Source organism: Chiloscyllium punctatum, chromosome 38 (genome assembly GCF_047496795.1).
Source record: "Chiloscyllium punctatum isolate Juve2018m chromosome 38, sChiPun1.3, whole genome shotgun sequence".
NCBI lineage: Eukaryota > Metazoa > Chordata > Chondrichthyes > Orectolobiformes > Hemiscylliidae > Chiloscyllium > Chiloscyllium punctatum.
Genome location: NC_092776.1, coordinates 55277181 through 55292811, shown reverse-complemented (window position 1 = coordinate 55292811; position 15631 = coordinate 55277181). Strand labels below are relative to the sequence as shown.

At 38.9% G+C, this 15631-nt stretch overlaps 1 protein-coding gene across 2 annotated transcripts in view; it reads right to left on the bottom strand.

Moving 5' to 3' along the window:
* cabcoco1 (ciliary associated calcium binding coiled-coil 1) overlaps positions 1–15631 on the bottom strand; it is a 126553-nt gene that overhangs the window by 71447 nt on the left and 39475 nt on the right. The window contains exons 3-4 of one of the 2 annotated variants that reach the window (XM_072557930.1): positions 14541–14710; positions 11627–11771 (exon numbers count right to left, since the gene is read on the bottom strand). In XM_072557930.1, coding sequence (XP_072414031.1) covers positions 11627–11771; positions 14541–14710 — 315 coding nt within the window. The remainder of the gene's footprint in view (positions 1–11626; positions 11772–14540; positions 14711–15631) is intronic. The other variant, XM_072557931.1, reaches the window with a different exon arrangement.

Here is a 15631-nt window from a genome sequence, read left to right as displayed (position 1 = left end):
GGAAAACATCTGCAGTACTGCAGAACTTCAAGAAAGTCAGGGGACAGAGGTGAGTGCAGCGGCCATCACGGTGGCTCAGTGGTTAGCACTGCTGCCTCACAGCATCAGGGTCCCAGGTTCGATTCCAGCCTCAGGTGACTGTCTGTGTGGAGTTTGCACATTCTCCCCGTGTCTGTGTGGGTTTCCTCCGGGTGCTCTGGTTTCCTCCCACAGTTCCAAAGATGTGCAAGTCAGGTGAATTGACCATGCTAAATTGCCCACAGTGTTAGGTGCATTAGTCGAAGGGGAAATGGGTCTGGGTGGGTTACTCTTCGGAGGGTTGGTGTGGACTGGTTGGGTGGAAGGGCCTGTTTCCACACTGTAGGGAATCTAATCTAATCAAAAGAGAGGTACTAGGAAAGCTGAAAGGTCTGGAGCTGGATAAATCATACAAGACCAGATGAACTACCCCAGGGTTCTGATGCAGAGAGTGAAGGAAATTGTGGAGATATTGGAGGTGATTTTTAAGGAATCACTGGAGCCAGAGAGAGTCTCAGAGGACTAGAAAATGGCTAATGTAACACCACCCTGTTTAAGAAGGGAGGGAGGTAGAAGGCAGGAAACTATAAGCCAGTTAGCCTGACCTCTGTCATTGGGTAGACTTCAGTTTCCATTATTAAGGTTGAGGGAGGGATGGGCCAGAGTTGACCTCCTATGCTCCAGTGAAATTCCCAGCCTATCGAGCCTCTGTTTATAACGCAAACCCTCCATTCCTGGCAACATTCTGGTAAATTTCTTCTGAACCCATTCCAGTTTAACAATATCCTTCCTATAACAGGGCAACCAGAACTGCACACAGTATTCCAGAAGAGGCCTCACTAACAGTCTGTAGAACTTCATCATGATGTCCCAACTCCCATACTCAAAGGTCTAAGCAAAGAAGGCAAGCGTGCCAAATACCTTCTTAACCACCATATCTATATGTGTTGCAAACTTCAAAGAATTATGTATCTGAATCCTAGGTCTCCCAATTCTACAACACTACCCAAGGTCCTACTTTTAATTGTATGAGTACTGCCCTTATTTCTTGTTACTAAAATGTAATACCTTGCATTTATCCAAATTAAATTCCATTCAAATGGTTTTTACAAATATATTAAGGACAAAAGGGTAACTAGGGAGAGAATAGGGCCCCCCAAAGATCAGCAATGCAGCCTTTGTGTGGAGCCCACAGAAAATAGGGGAGATACTAAATGAATATTTTGCATCAGTATTTACTGTGGAAAAGGATATGGAAGATATAGACTGTAGGGAAATAGATGGTGACATCTTGCAAAATGTCCAGATTACAGAGGAAGAAGCGCTGGATGTCTTGAAACGGGTTAAGGTGGATAAATCCCCAGGACCTGATCAGGTGTATCCAAGAACTCTGTGAGAAACCAGAGAACTGATTGCTGGGCCTCTTGCTGAGATATTTGTATCATCGATAGTTACAGGTGAGGTGCCCGAAGACTGGAGTTTGGCAAATGTGGTGCCACTGTTTAAGAAGGGCGGTAAAGACAAGCCAGGGAACTATCGACTGGTGAGCCTGACCTCAGTGGTGGGCAAGTTGTTGGAGGGAATCCTGAGGGACAGGATGTACATGTATTTGGAAAGGCAAGGACTAATTAGGGATAGTCAACATGGGTTTGTGCATGGGAAATCATGTCTCACAAACTTGATTGAGTTTTTTGAAGAAGTAACAAAGAGGATTGATGAGAGCAGAGCAGTAGATGTGATCTATATAGACTTCAGTAAGGCGTTCAACAAGGTTCCCCATGGGAGACTGATTAGCAAGGTTAGAACTCATAGAATACAGGATGAACTAGCCATTTGGATACAGAACTGGCTCAAAGGTAGAAGACAGAGGGTGATGGTGGAGGGTTGTTTTTCAGACTGGAGGCCTGTGACCAGTGGAGTGCCACAATGATCGGTGCTGGGTCCTCTACGTTTTGTCATTTACATAAATGGTTTGGATGGATGTGAGCATAGGAGGTACAGTTAGTAAGTTTGCGGATGACACCAAAATTGGAGGTGTAGTGGACAGCGAAGAGGATTACCTCAGATTACAACAGGATCTGGACCAGATGGACCAATGGGCTGAGAAGTGGCAGATGGAGTTTAATTCAGATCAATGTGAGGTACTGCATTTTGGGAAAACAGATCTTAGCAGTACCTATACGCTTGATGGTAAGGTCCTAGGGAGTGTTGCTGAACAAAGAGACCTTGGAGTGCAGGTTCATAGCTCCTTGAAAGTGGAGTCGCAGGTAGATAGGATAGTGAAGAAGGCGTTTGGTATGCTTTCCTTTATTGGTCAGATTATTGAGTCCAGGAGTTGGGAGGTCATGTTGCGGCTATACAGGACATTGGTCTCCTTCCTATTGGAAAGATTTTGTGAAACTTGAAAGGGTTCAGAAAAGATTTACAAGGATGTTGCCTGGGTTGGAGGATTTGAGCTATAGGGAGAGGCTGAATAGGCTGGGGCTGTTTTGCCTGGAGCGTCAGAGGCTTAGGGGTGACCTTATAGAGGTTTACAAAATGATGGGCATGGATAGAAAAGTAGACAAAGTCTTTTCCCTGGGGTTGGGGAGTCCAGAACTAGAGGGCATAGGTTTAGGGTGAGAAGGGAAAGATATAAAAGAGACCTGAGGAGCAACTTTTTCATGCAGAATGTGGTGCGTATATGGAATAAGCTGCCAGAGGAAGTGGTGGAGGCTGGTACAATTGCAACATTTAAGAGGCATTTGGATGGGTATATGAATAGGAAGGGTTTAGAGGGATATGGGCTAGGTGCTGGCAGGTGGGACGAGAATGTGTTGGGATATCTTGTTGGCATGAACGGGTTGGACCGAAGGGTCTGTTTCCATGCTGTACATCTCTATGATTCTATCTGCCAGCTCATTGACCCAACTGATCAAGGTACTGCTGCCTCACAGAATCAGGGACCTGGGTTCAAGTCCAGCTTCAGGTTGCTGTCTGTGTGGACTTTGCATGTTCTTCCCATGTTGGCATGGGTTTCTGCTGGTTGCTCCGGTTCCCTTCCACAATCGAAAGATGTGCAGAGTTAGGTGATTGGCCATGCTAAACTGCATAGTGTCCAGGAAAGTGCAGGCTAAGCGGATTAGCTATGGTAAAATACAGGGTTACAGGGACAGCGTGGGATGCTATTCGGAGTGTTGGTGCAAACTCAGTGGCCTCTTTTTGCACTGTAGGGATTCTATGATTTCATTGTAATCTTAGATAACCTTCTTCATTGTCTATTACGCCAATATTGGTGTCATCCACAAACTTACTCATCATGCCTACTATATTCTCATCTAAATCATTTATATAAATGACAAATAAAAATGGACCTAGCAGTGATCCCCGTGGAACACCACTGACCATAGGCATCCAGTCGACAAACAATCCTCCACCATCACTCTTGCCTCCTGACATTAAGCCAACATTGTATCCAGTTGGCAAGCTAATCCTGAATTCCATATTTGATATGATTTGTCTACCATTCAGAATCTTATCAAAGGCTTTACTAAAGTCCAATTAAACAATGTTTACCACTCTGCCCTCATTAATCTTTTTGGTTACTTCCTCAAAAAACTCAATCAAGTTTGTGAGACACAATTTCCCTCTCGCAAAACCATGCTAAACATTCCTTGCCTCTCCAAATGCTATCTTTCAGAATTACTTCTAACAACTTTCACCACCAAAGTCAGAGTCACAGGTCTATAGTTCCCAGGCTTCTCCTTACATCCCTTCTTAAACATTAGTTCCTCTACAGTCATCCGACATCTCCCCCGTAGTTACAGATGATACAAATATTTCTGCAAAAGGACCCCACAATTTCGTCCCTAACTTCTCACAAACTCCTGGGATACACAAGATCAAGTCTCAGAGATGAATCCACCTTTATATTTCCTAAGAACTCCAGCACTTCCTCTTCTATAATGTGAATGTAGTCCTGATGAAGGGCTTTTGCCCGAAACGTCGATTTTACTGCTCCTCGGATGCTGCCTGAACTGCTGTGTTTTTCCAGCACCACTAATCCAGAATCTGGTTTCCAGCATCTGCAGTCATTGTTTTTACCTTGTTTTCAAAACATCAATATGTATTTCCCTGAATTCTCTGTCTAGTTGCTCTCTTGCTCTTGATATACTTGTACAATCTTTTTGGATTTGCTATTAAAACATTAGAAAAACTAAATCTGGAGAAATTGGAAAAATGCATACTTGTGTTGTTTGTGTCACCTAAGGTGAAGTTAGTCACTGTGGATGAGGATTCACATGATAATCTTTCTGATGAGCATTCAACTGCAGCTGGCTTCATCATATTTCTGATGGATCAGGATGGAAAACTTTGTCTTTTAGCTTGGAAAGCTAACAACATTAAAAAAAAACACTTGCTTCTTGTAGAGGCAGTGGTGAGAGATTCTGTTTGTCAACCATTTTGTGAGATTCTATACATTGGGTATACTAAGGTTAATATGCTTTATTGAGAATATGCTACATTGAGAATCACTCTCTCTTTGGGATAGGACAAACTGTACAAAAAATGAACGTGTAGAGAGGTTGCAGATTGACCCTGCCCGAGCAAATTTCTAAAATTCAAAGGGTGGGTGCAAGTAATCAACTGTTGCATTATTTTACAAAAACAAATGTACAAAGAAATTGCTAAGTATTCTAGTGAAGGGGTATCTCACAATGAAATGCTTTGCTCAGGAATTGAAAAAGTCTTGAATTTAATATGGTTTGAAATTTTGGTTGTACAAATAAAGTTTAACTTTTATTTAAAGATAAAAAAGGGAACCTGCTTACTGTATTTAATTATGCACAGGTGCTGGGTTTTAACTGAAGATTCAATGGTACTCCTATAAACTAATAAGCACTCTTGTGGTGCAGTGATAGTGTTCCTGCCCCTTGCCTGACAGAACTACTGGGTTGAAGTTTCTCCTGCTCCAGAGATGTGTAATAACATCTCTGAACATGTTAATTAGAAAAGTAGGTTAAATTAAAAAAAAACTTCCATGGGTATTGAAAAAAAAGTACTCCTATAAATAAGAACTAACTGAAATGGTGATAATCAGTTTAGGGAATACATGTTTGGTATGTATATTCTGCTTTTAATACTGTTTAAAAATTAACTTCATACTAAGCACAATCTACAGAACTGATAACCTGCAACATGAATCAAACTCCACACCAAAAACTCAGACAAGAAGCTAATCATTTAATGAAAATTCCTTTCTTTCAAAGAATCATATAAAGAAAGACAAGTTTGTGAAAAAAAAATAAAAATAAAGCACACAAATGCCAGGAAGCTCCCAAGACCTTCACCATCAGGTTTTCTGGAATAGAACACATGGTTTGGAATTGTTTAGAAACAACTACAGACCAAATTCCAATATTCTATCAATAACCATCTGACTATCTGAATTTAGAGACACTGCTCCCTGCTTCTCTAAGCAAGATTCAGGCAGCTCAACAACAAATTTGCCGCACAGTTTCGAACTGGAGGTGACACTGCAAGACCAATCAGCTTGATAGCAATATCCTCTACTCAATGTAGCATCGGTGAAATGAAAAAGGAGATGCCAAGAAATAAACAAATTTATGGACTATGCTGATATCATAAGTCAAGCTCAACTCTGGTTTTCTGCTAAACCCTGAAATCTTCCAAAATAGTATAATAACACAGTATGGAAATAGATATGGTTTAACGCACCTACTTTAGCTATCCTGTCAGAGAGCAAATTATTTGTTGCATACTTATGTTGATTCATAGGACTTAGGGGAAAACTAGCTTCCCAGTTTTATATATTGTGAAATCTCTTTTTCTAGTTCTGTTCTTGGAGTTAGCTGGCAGCTGCAGTCATGCTAAAATTGTTTCCAAGAACTATGTACTAAAGCGTGAATAACTGTTCGGTTTTTTTGCCATCAATTTACATCCTGAGAACTCTGTTGGATTTGTGTGCATCAGTAAAGGCACAAATGATCTGGGTTAAATGGACCTCCAAGACAATCATCTTGTCAATAAACCTAGAATACAGAAGTAAAGGCCTCTTGGGCATAATACTTATATACTGTCACTTATGAAACTGTACCCACCCAAGTGACTGCCTTCAAGAAATCTGGGGGTAGGAAGAAGAAATACGGATGGAAAATTAATGGGTAGGGGTTCAAAAATCACCACTGAAGGATCATACAGAAAATTATAGCATTAACATCACTGATCACACCAATCATTCAACCAACTAATCAACTTCTTACACTCCGTTGCTGTTTTTCAACAGCTCCCAACAATTTTTCCTTTCTAATCCAGTACCAAATTTCCCTTTGAAAGATAAAAGTGATTTACTTCCATTGACCTGTGGTATTTTCCCCATATGTTGGCACCTAGTTGAATTTGCCATCTTCACCAGTATGTGGTACTGGATATGGGTTGTTTGGAGTACACTGCCGCCAAATATCCTTTTTCTTCGTTTTGTCTTGGGCTAATCTAATGAATACTAATAGAGGATACACCACTACAGTATCTACAGAAGAATCTTTGTTCTTAATGAACAAAAAGATTTATTGCATGATAGCAGTAAGTACATTCACACTTGCTTGGGCATTATTACTGGAACATTACAGAGCTGATGCATATACGTCCACACCCCTGAAAGCTAATGTAGAACACCGCATTTCCACCTACAGACTGTGTGTGACACCAATAGAATGAATGGAGCTAATGAAGCAGGAGCATTTATGTGTTCAGAACCATTACCTTTTCAAATGCACACATTCAAACATTTCATTCTAATCTTATCAATGCATTTTCTAAAAAAAACTCATATTGTCTAATTATTTTGCCAAATGCAAATGTTGTCTTGTACATTACAAAATCAGAAATAATAGACATCTTAGTGAATAAAGTTCTTGAAAGACATCTTATAGACATCTATATAGATGATTGTACTTAACATTTTAATCAACTTTCCACTACTGTCTCACAGCTAGATTACAGGTTAATGACTGTTCCAGTTCCAGCTTTTCAATACAGGCTGCATGAATCTGATCTTCTCTTGAACCCACTTAAGAAAATTGTCTTAACTGGGCATTTTCCTTGAATTGATTCTGAAATCTTTAATGTTTTAAGTAGTGTATAAAACATCAGTTTCCTGTTAAAATGTTGAATAAACATTATCGTGACAGGAGCTTGGCATGCCAGCTAAGTTCTGTTGTTAGTCAATGAGAATTCATATACTTTTGTCAGGGAATAAGACAAAGGCAACATGAGGAGCAACATCTAGAACTTGTGAAAACAAGGGACAAGAAAAAAAACCTGGTTTCAATTGTGTTTGTCCCAAACATTAGTGGTGCACCTTCACAACGTGGTCTCTATAATCTTTTATTTCCCTTTTCACTCTCATCAGCCAAGCAATTGTCTACAACATGCAAAGAGAGAAACATGATGGGGAACTTCAAGACAAAGGGGCAAATTCTGAAGGTGAGATGAGAGAGATTTGAAAAAGACACGAGGGACATTCCTTTACACAGAAAATGGTTCACGTGTGGAATAAACTTCCTGAGGGAATGGTGGATGCGGACACAGTTACAACTTTTAAAAGACACTTAGGTAAGTACATGAATGGGAAAGGTTTGAAGGGATATGGGCCAGAGGCAGACATGGGACTAGTTTAGTTTGGGATTATGTTTGGCATGGACTGGTTGACCGAAGGGCCTGTTTCCATATTGCATAACTGTATGAGGTACAAATGAGGGAAAGAAAATTTAAGAACTTTTTTCTGGTCCTTAGAGTTCCAAGAGGTCACACTGGCCTGCTTACACATTGACCAATGGCCCAATTAGCTCTGGAGCACAGCAATGACGGCATGGAACTCATCCAGTAGCTTTCTGATTGCAGGAGACCTGGTCTAAAAGATCAACAACTCTCTGTGACAAAGATTGGCTATCCACCTTGCTAATCAATTCTGTGTTTAGGTCACTTATAACTATATCCTTTGGTTCTCTTTAACTGCCTTCTCTCAAATAGCTTATTGATTCAAATCAAATCCAATTCTTCCATTATTCAGAAGATCTAAATTCAAATTTCCTTTAAGGCTTTTTTTAAAAATAGGGTTAATGTCTAGATACCCAAAATTTCTGCAACTAATCAGAAAACCCAGTTTTCAGAAATTATGTTCTGTGCACTTGTGCATTTTGAATGTTGCACCTGTAGAATTATCTTCATACGTTTAGTGTGGCTTAACTAAGAATATTTAGAATGATTTAATCAAGTCTTCTGGCAAATACAATGGTTATTTAATAAATTTTACAGTTTTTTCAAAAGGTTATTCATTTTTGTTGCATCATAGCTGTTAACTGTTATCTGTATGAACGCACTGAAAATATCTGATAACTTAAAAAGTTTAAAGCAGCAATGTGTTGCATCACCAACTCCGGCATTGATGGAGCCCAGTAACCGTTCTCTAGCCACGGTGAAGAATATAATTTTATCATATAGGAACGGGTTGTTAGAATAGAAAAAGGAGCTTGAGCCTCAGTGAATGAAAGATAAATTAGCTGCATCATTTGCTTCTCCTTTATATGATTCTATTATTGCAGCTGGCTGATGTTTGATGGGATAGATTTACAACCCTCAAGAGAAATGAGAATTCAGCAGCTGATCTACACCAGGGAAACAAGTTCAAAGAGCGCACAGCATACACTAAAAGTGCGCCTATAGCTTCTCCAACCACTACATGACATACAGGAGATATATATCAATGCATCATTTTTATTGGATTACCTACAGTGTGGAAACAGGCCCTTTGGCCCAACCAGTCCACACCGACCCTGCGAAGAGTAACCCACCCAGACCCATTTCTCTCTGACTAATGCACCTAGCACTATGGGCAATTTAGCATGGCCAATTTACCTGACATGCACATCTTTGGAATGTGGGAGGAAGCTGGAGCACCCGGAGGAAACCCACGCATACACAGGGAGTATGTGCAAACACCACACAGACAGTCGCTGGAGGCTGGAATCAAACCTGGGACCCTGGTGCTGTGAGGCAGCAGTGCTAACCACTGAGCCACTGTGCCACCCACTTTTTTTTTTAAATAAAATTTTAAAGCACTGTCAGTTTTTAAACAAAGGTTAACCACAAACATTTGAGAAACACCTAACTTTGGTTACGAATAGAAAACTCTTTCATGTAGTTTCGAACAAAGACATTCATAATTTCAAACATACAATATAAATCATGTAGACTTTAATTAACATTATCATTCAAAGTCTAAATAATTTTTCCTTTTCAAGCCTCTTCCCATGCTAGCAAGATCAATCAGGTTAGCACAACCAACACATATATAATCCATTCAGAAGCTTTTTAGCACGATTTTTACCAAGGTGCCTGTATTAACTGTATAAATACTTATTTGATAACAATATGTCATGGGAACATAAGATTAGGAACGGACCATTCAGCCCCAAGGATGTTCCTCCATTCAATGAGATCATGACTGATCCGTTGCCTAACTCCATATACCCATACCTGTCTTTGCCACATCTCTCTTAATATTTTAGATAAACGTTTGTTAAGCAATCTCAGATAGAAAGCTAACAGAAGTTTTCAAAAGTTAAAAATTTTTCAACAAATAACTCACTATCTCATTTCCCTACAGCATGTCCAGCATCTAAAGGAACAAGTCACTAATGTGATTGAATACTCTCCACGTGCTAGGTGAGTGCAGCTCCAACATGCCAGAACCTCAACACCATCTAAGATAAAGCAGGCCACTCAAGTCGTACTCCATTCAACATCTGAAAACATTCTCTCCCTCCAACACCAGTGCACAATGGCAGTAGTGTGTACCAGCTACAAGAAGCACTTATTTGGCAATGATAATGTCCCTACCTCTGGATCAGAAAACCTGGGTTCAAGTCACAACTGCACCAGAAATATATAATGGCAAATCTGAACAGGTTAGTTAAAAATAAACTAACAATTTAAAATAGTTTGCAAAATCCACTTGCAACAGTCAGTTGATTAACTGATATGTTACAGAACTTACTGGCTTCTTGAACAATAATCTCTCCTTTGGGAGACACTGATAATTTATTCGTTGTATGAACAGCCCCATGCACTTAAAACACACAAAATTGAGCTAATTTATATTTGTAGCTCAGGAAAAAAGGCCAATAGTGGATTCACGCCCACCTGATACAATCAAGTGAACAATACATTTTTGGCAAGAGTAGGTGGATCTCTTGACTAAACAAGAAGCTGTTAATCAAACACTGGTAACAGATTCATCAAAACTGCAGCGTTCACTTATGTTTCTGCAGGACGAAAGATTTTTTTCTGACATACTATTCCCACTTGAGTTATGACTTTGATGGCTGACCATATTTCTAACCACTAAGAGATTGCCTTTTCAAATGTTAAGCCACTTTTCAAATTAAATAATTTGAGAAGAAATCGTCTTGCATCTGTGCATTTCTGCATTATGGTTGGAAAAAGTAAGCATCTTAAACCATGAAGCACTTAAATGGAAAGAATGTGAAATTTTAAAAGAGCCAGTTCAGGTCAGAGCTTCAATGCCATGAACACTTCTGATCAACAAATGAAGAATCAAGAACTTTTCAAACCAAGACAGTCCAACTGCAGATACTCCACATGGCAACATGATGAGCAATGTTGTTTGAATTCCATTTGAAGTCATGGTGCGAATACAACGTAATAATATGCTCTGCATTACACGGTCCACTGACGATGCTTTTATCTCCTCCCACAGTCAAGTGGTAATATTTCACCACATTACTAGCAGATCTTCTATGACATTAATCTTAGAAAGTTGGTGTATGAATTATTTTGCTACATTTGCAACTACTTTGAAGACTGTCTGCGATGACTTTAATTATCTCATATTTGTTACTGTGGAAGGTAATCTTTTAAAAAAGGACTATTAATATTGCCAAAGACAAAGAAAAGTTTGGTTTTTCATGCATAAAGTGTGTTTGATTTTTGACATGTACATGTTCGCAAAGCACTGATTTAACAAAATGAAGACAACAGGAGGGAGAAGGGGAAAAAAACAAAAAAAAGAGTTGAAGTGGGAGGAAGAGACAAGTGACACAAAGAATGTGTGGGAGAGACAGACGGACAAACAAACAGCAAGAGATACACAGTAAGCTACAGTGGTTTAACAGCATGTAAAGTATTTGACTCCTTTTGTATATCAGTATTATTTCCTAAATGCAGAACTGGACTGTTTCTCAAGATTTTATATTTCACCTAGGTTACACTATATGATGACATCTGTTGTGATGACATCACAAAAGACTATAGTAACTACAAAACTTGTTCCCTCCAAATTACATTTGCTTTAAGACATGCCAAAGTATTTCATGTTTAGTTGGTTTACAAGAAGATTTAGAAAACTGAGAAAACCGAAAAGAAGTCCATCTTTTTCACTTTTGCTCCAATTTATACTGAGAAAAATTCAAAATGCCCCTGAATATGAAAGGGTGAATGATATTGATCTTGAAGAAAAGCCCCTTACTGTGGCTGAACAGCTACAACTTGGGCGCTACTGACACTGATGAAGAAAAAGAATTGGTACCTGATTTTCATGTAACTAATAATGGCTTTGCCTTGGTCTACAGTGAAGAATTCCCCGTCATCATTCTTTTCTGAACTTGACTGAACAACTTTAGCCATGATGTTCTTGAATTCTTTTAAATTATCGAGCAATGACAAGCGTTTCTCTGCAATAAAACATAACACTGAGTAAGTGACCGATTCTCTTAGAAGATAATCCATTCAGTATAAAATGAAGAAGCATTAAGAAGAGAGTAACACATATTTTTGAAAGTTTGTTTTATCTACCACCAAATTAAACATGTATCTTTTATGAATGCGGCATCAAAATCTTATTAATTCAACTGTCAAGCAGTAAGGTTGGCAGAATTATAATCCTTCCACTATCTTATTCATTTGCTTAATTTGGAATATTCTTTCCTTGCAGTTGACATGGATGTGAAATCCATGTAAAGAATGTACATCTTATCTCACTAATGACAATCCAGACAGTGGTTGAACTGCAAAGACGAAAGTTTCCTAGGTTTGATCCTTACTTGGTCTCAGACATGTCAATAGCAAGGCTCCTACAACTGACTTCAATGCCATTCAAGGAGTGGAAACGACAACCAGGGAACCTGCTCCTATTTCTTATTGTGTGAGCCCTGTAAAATGTGCATTGTGTGAATGAGGTCAGAATTAGACTTGGCTGTAAAGCCCTCTCAGTCCAACAGTAAGACATTTGGTGTTCATGTCCACATGGACGAGATATCAGAAGCTACCAAGTAACTAAGAAATGCCACTCTAGCAAGGTGTCAAGAACTTTGCAAAATGCAAGGACTACTGGTAAGAAACTTAAGGTGATACAAGAAATGAACATTACTATTTTAAAATCCTTACACGTGATGAACGTCTGCCATTCAGACTAACGGCAGGTTGTGAGTTCAAACTACAGAAGAGTCTTGAACAAAGTTTTGATCTGATACTCCAACATTCTCCTGAAGAACTGCTACACTCAAAGTGTAATTTTTCAGATAACCAAGGTGCATTCTGAACTTTCATTGCAGCAAAATGAGAAACTTTGGTGATCTACAATATCAAAAGTCAACTAATCCATCCTCTTGTCACACTCCTCAATTTCTGCTCTCTCCAAAGCAGATCTCTAATTGCTATTTAAATACAATTACTTATTTACTTCAATTATCTTTCTGGCAACATAGTTCATAAATCTATTGCATTTTGGATGGGGCAAACTCTCCCTAACTTTGCTTCTTACTACTAAATTCCTAATTTTAATATAATCCTGGGATTTGATCCCATCAACAAAGAAAACAATTTTTAAATGTGGACCTTTGTCAATTTCCTTTTTAACCTTAAACGTATCAGTCTTGGTGTGGAAGTAGCTCTCTTGTCTCAAAGGTGGAAGGTTGTGTGTTCAAGTTTCATTCCAAGAGTTCAACAAAATCCAAGTATGCCTCGCACGTGGATGTAAAAGTTTTTACAACACAATGCTGGGATGAAAGAAAATATGAGAGAAGTAGAAGAGTTGAGAAAACAAGAGAAAAGTACACATTGAGACAAACAGAAACTGGCACAGGAAGAGAAAAGCCAGAGTGACACAGAAGTGAAGGATGGGAAAGGAAGCCAGCCACAAATGAACAAAGAATTAAACAGATATGACTGGAGAGTGCATGAAAAGTAGTGGTGACAGAGGCAGAAGTGGGAGAGAAGCTGAAAAACAAAGTGTATGAAAGATTTATGGTCAGGCTTAGCAGTTGCCTTAACTAGAAGCATTGGAGAGGCTGGTAACATTTAGTGGTGTGTACATGATTCAGTGTTGAGAATGCTAAGGAAGTGAACTGCAAGCCAAGGTACCGCCAGCACTTCCCATTCCTGAATGCCTGAGGAACTCTGCACCTTTCCCTGTTGGTACTTCCCTTTCCTGATTACCCCAGTAACTCGAGGCCCTTTCCCAGTATGAGTAGCTCCCTTTTCTCGTTCACAGCATCCACATACACCCATAAGTCCCTTCAATGAACTTAAGTATTTTCGTGCATCAGTCCTCTTGGCCCAACTCCATTTTGCCTGAAATTTCTCAGCTTGTTATCCAAAGTTAGCTGTCTTCCAAAAGGTTTTTGAAGCATCAACCTGGAATCCCACCAAGCAATCTCGCACTCCAATTGCCCAAGTCTCAATCCATTGGATTATTCCTAGATGTAAGCAAAAATGATGTAGATAAGTAACATCTAGTTCTGGTTTCACACACCTCAGGCATTCTTTCACAGGCTGCAGCCCCCTCCTTCCATGCTACAGCTTCACATCTTTATTTGCTTACTCAACTCAGCTTATTTCTTTGTTTGGTTGTGGAGGTGCAGCATGTTCATATCTGACTGACCACCAACAGATGGAGCAATTTCCCTTATACAGATATACAGGAAAGTAAACTTTTAAAAAATTAAACATTCTCTTTACTAAGCAAAAATGCACAACCAAAAGACCATCACTTTTATAAAATGTTGTTAAATAACATTAAACTTTATGGGATTAAATATGAGTGAGAACGATTTCCAAATACTATTTCTAGGATGATCCTGGCATGAATTAAGACATATCAGGATAGCAGGCTGAGGAAAAGGAAAAAAAGTGTTCCAGAGTAGTTTGTTGATTAAGTCACAATAATCACGACTGCAACAGGAAGACAATAATTTATTCTCATTCTTTTCATGGAAAGAAAGACTTGTATTTAACCAGATTTCTTATTACGCACATCAGAAATGTCTCAAAGCATGTTATATGCAACCAATCATAATGAAATATCATGACTAGTTATACTGGCCTGAATGGCATCTATAACGGATGCAGGAGAGCAACATATTTGCTAATTTGATGAGAGCAAGTTTTCATTAATTGCCTTACTCTCTCCTGATTGATCATGCATCAACTTAGATCATACTTACCACCGACATTCACCAAAATAATTTTCAATAGAGTCATGAAGGTAGATATTTGTGTCAGTGTAAATTTCTGTTCTTTTGCCCACCAAAACCCGGAAACATAATAATCCAAGAATATGCCTTGTTTCATGCAATACTCAAAGAGTCTGAGCTGCAGAAATTCCGCCAATCTTCTTTCATGAATAGAGAGAAAAAAGAAAGTTACAATACATTAAAACAACGTTCTCCAGGAAATGAGTGCAGAGAATAACACACACTATTTCCAGCATTCTCTATTTTTATTCATGATCAATTTTTGGGGTACATTTGAGAGATTAGTGTTGGCCAGGACTTTTGGAGAGATCCCTCACTCTTCTTCAAATGGGATCTGGGATCTTTACATCTGTCAGACAACAAATGAGACCCTTTCTCAAGAACAATACGTTGTATGTGGAGTAAAGCATTAATGTAAATCGGTCAATAATGTAATTGATGACGTAATCATGACATAAGCAGATCAGTTGAGCAGTTTGAGATGAAGACAGGGAACAACCTAAATGGTCATAATGTATATACTGTGAATAAAGGGGTGGAATTACTTCATCATGCTTACATCCACATTACTGGTAGAATAAAGTAATTTAGGATTACTACCCAAATCAACACCAAGCGAACTGGGACAAACCAAGCATAAGAACAAAGATGCACAAGAATAGGTGCAGAAGTTCTTTCCCTGGTCACTCCAGTCCTAAATCATTGGATAGCAAATGGTCTTTCACAACCTAAATCTCTTGTTTGGGGGTCTGAGCACTTAACCTTTTGGCTCCACAGTGAGAAAAATGATGATTGTGAAACTAAAAACAAAACTGATTCAGTACTAGTCATTAAAATTCAAACATACAAAAGTAATCCAGCATTCTAAAAGTAGTGTGCATTAAATTATTTACAAATAGAAAAACTAACATTAAAACACACATAAAGCACAAGATAAAGCACTTTCGTGTTATTTGCATTAATCAAATAATGGGTTGCTTTACAGGAGATGGCTGGGATAGAAGGGGGTATGTTAGGTTAACAAAAACTGGAGCTCACCCCCTGGACGAGTAAAGAGATAA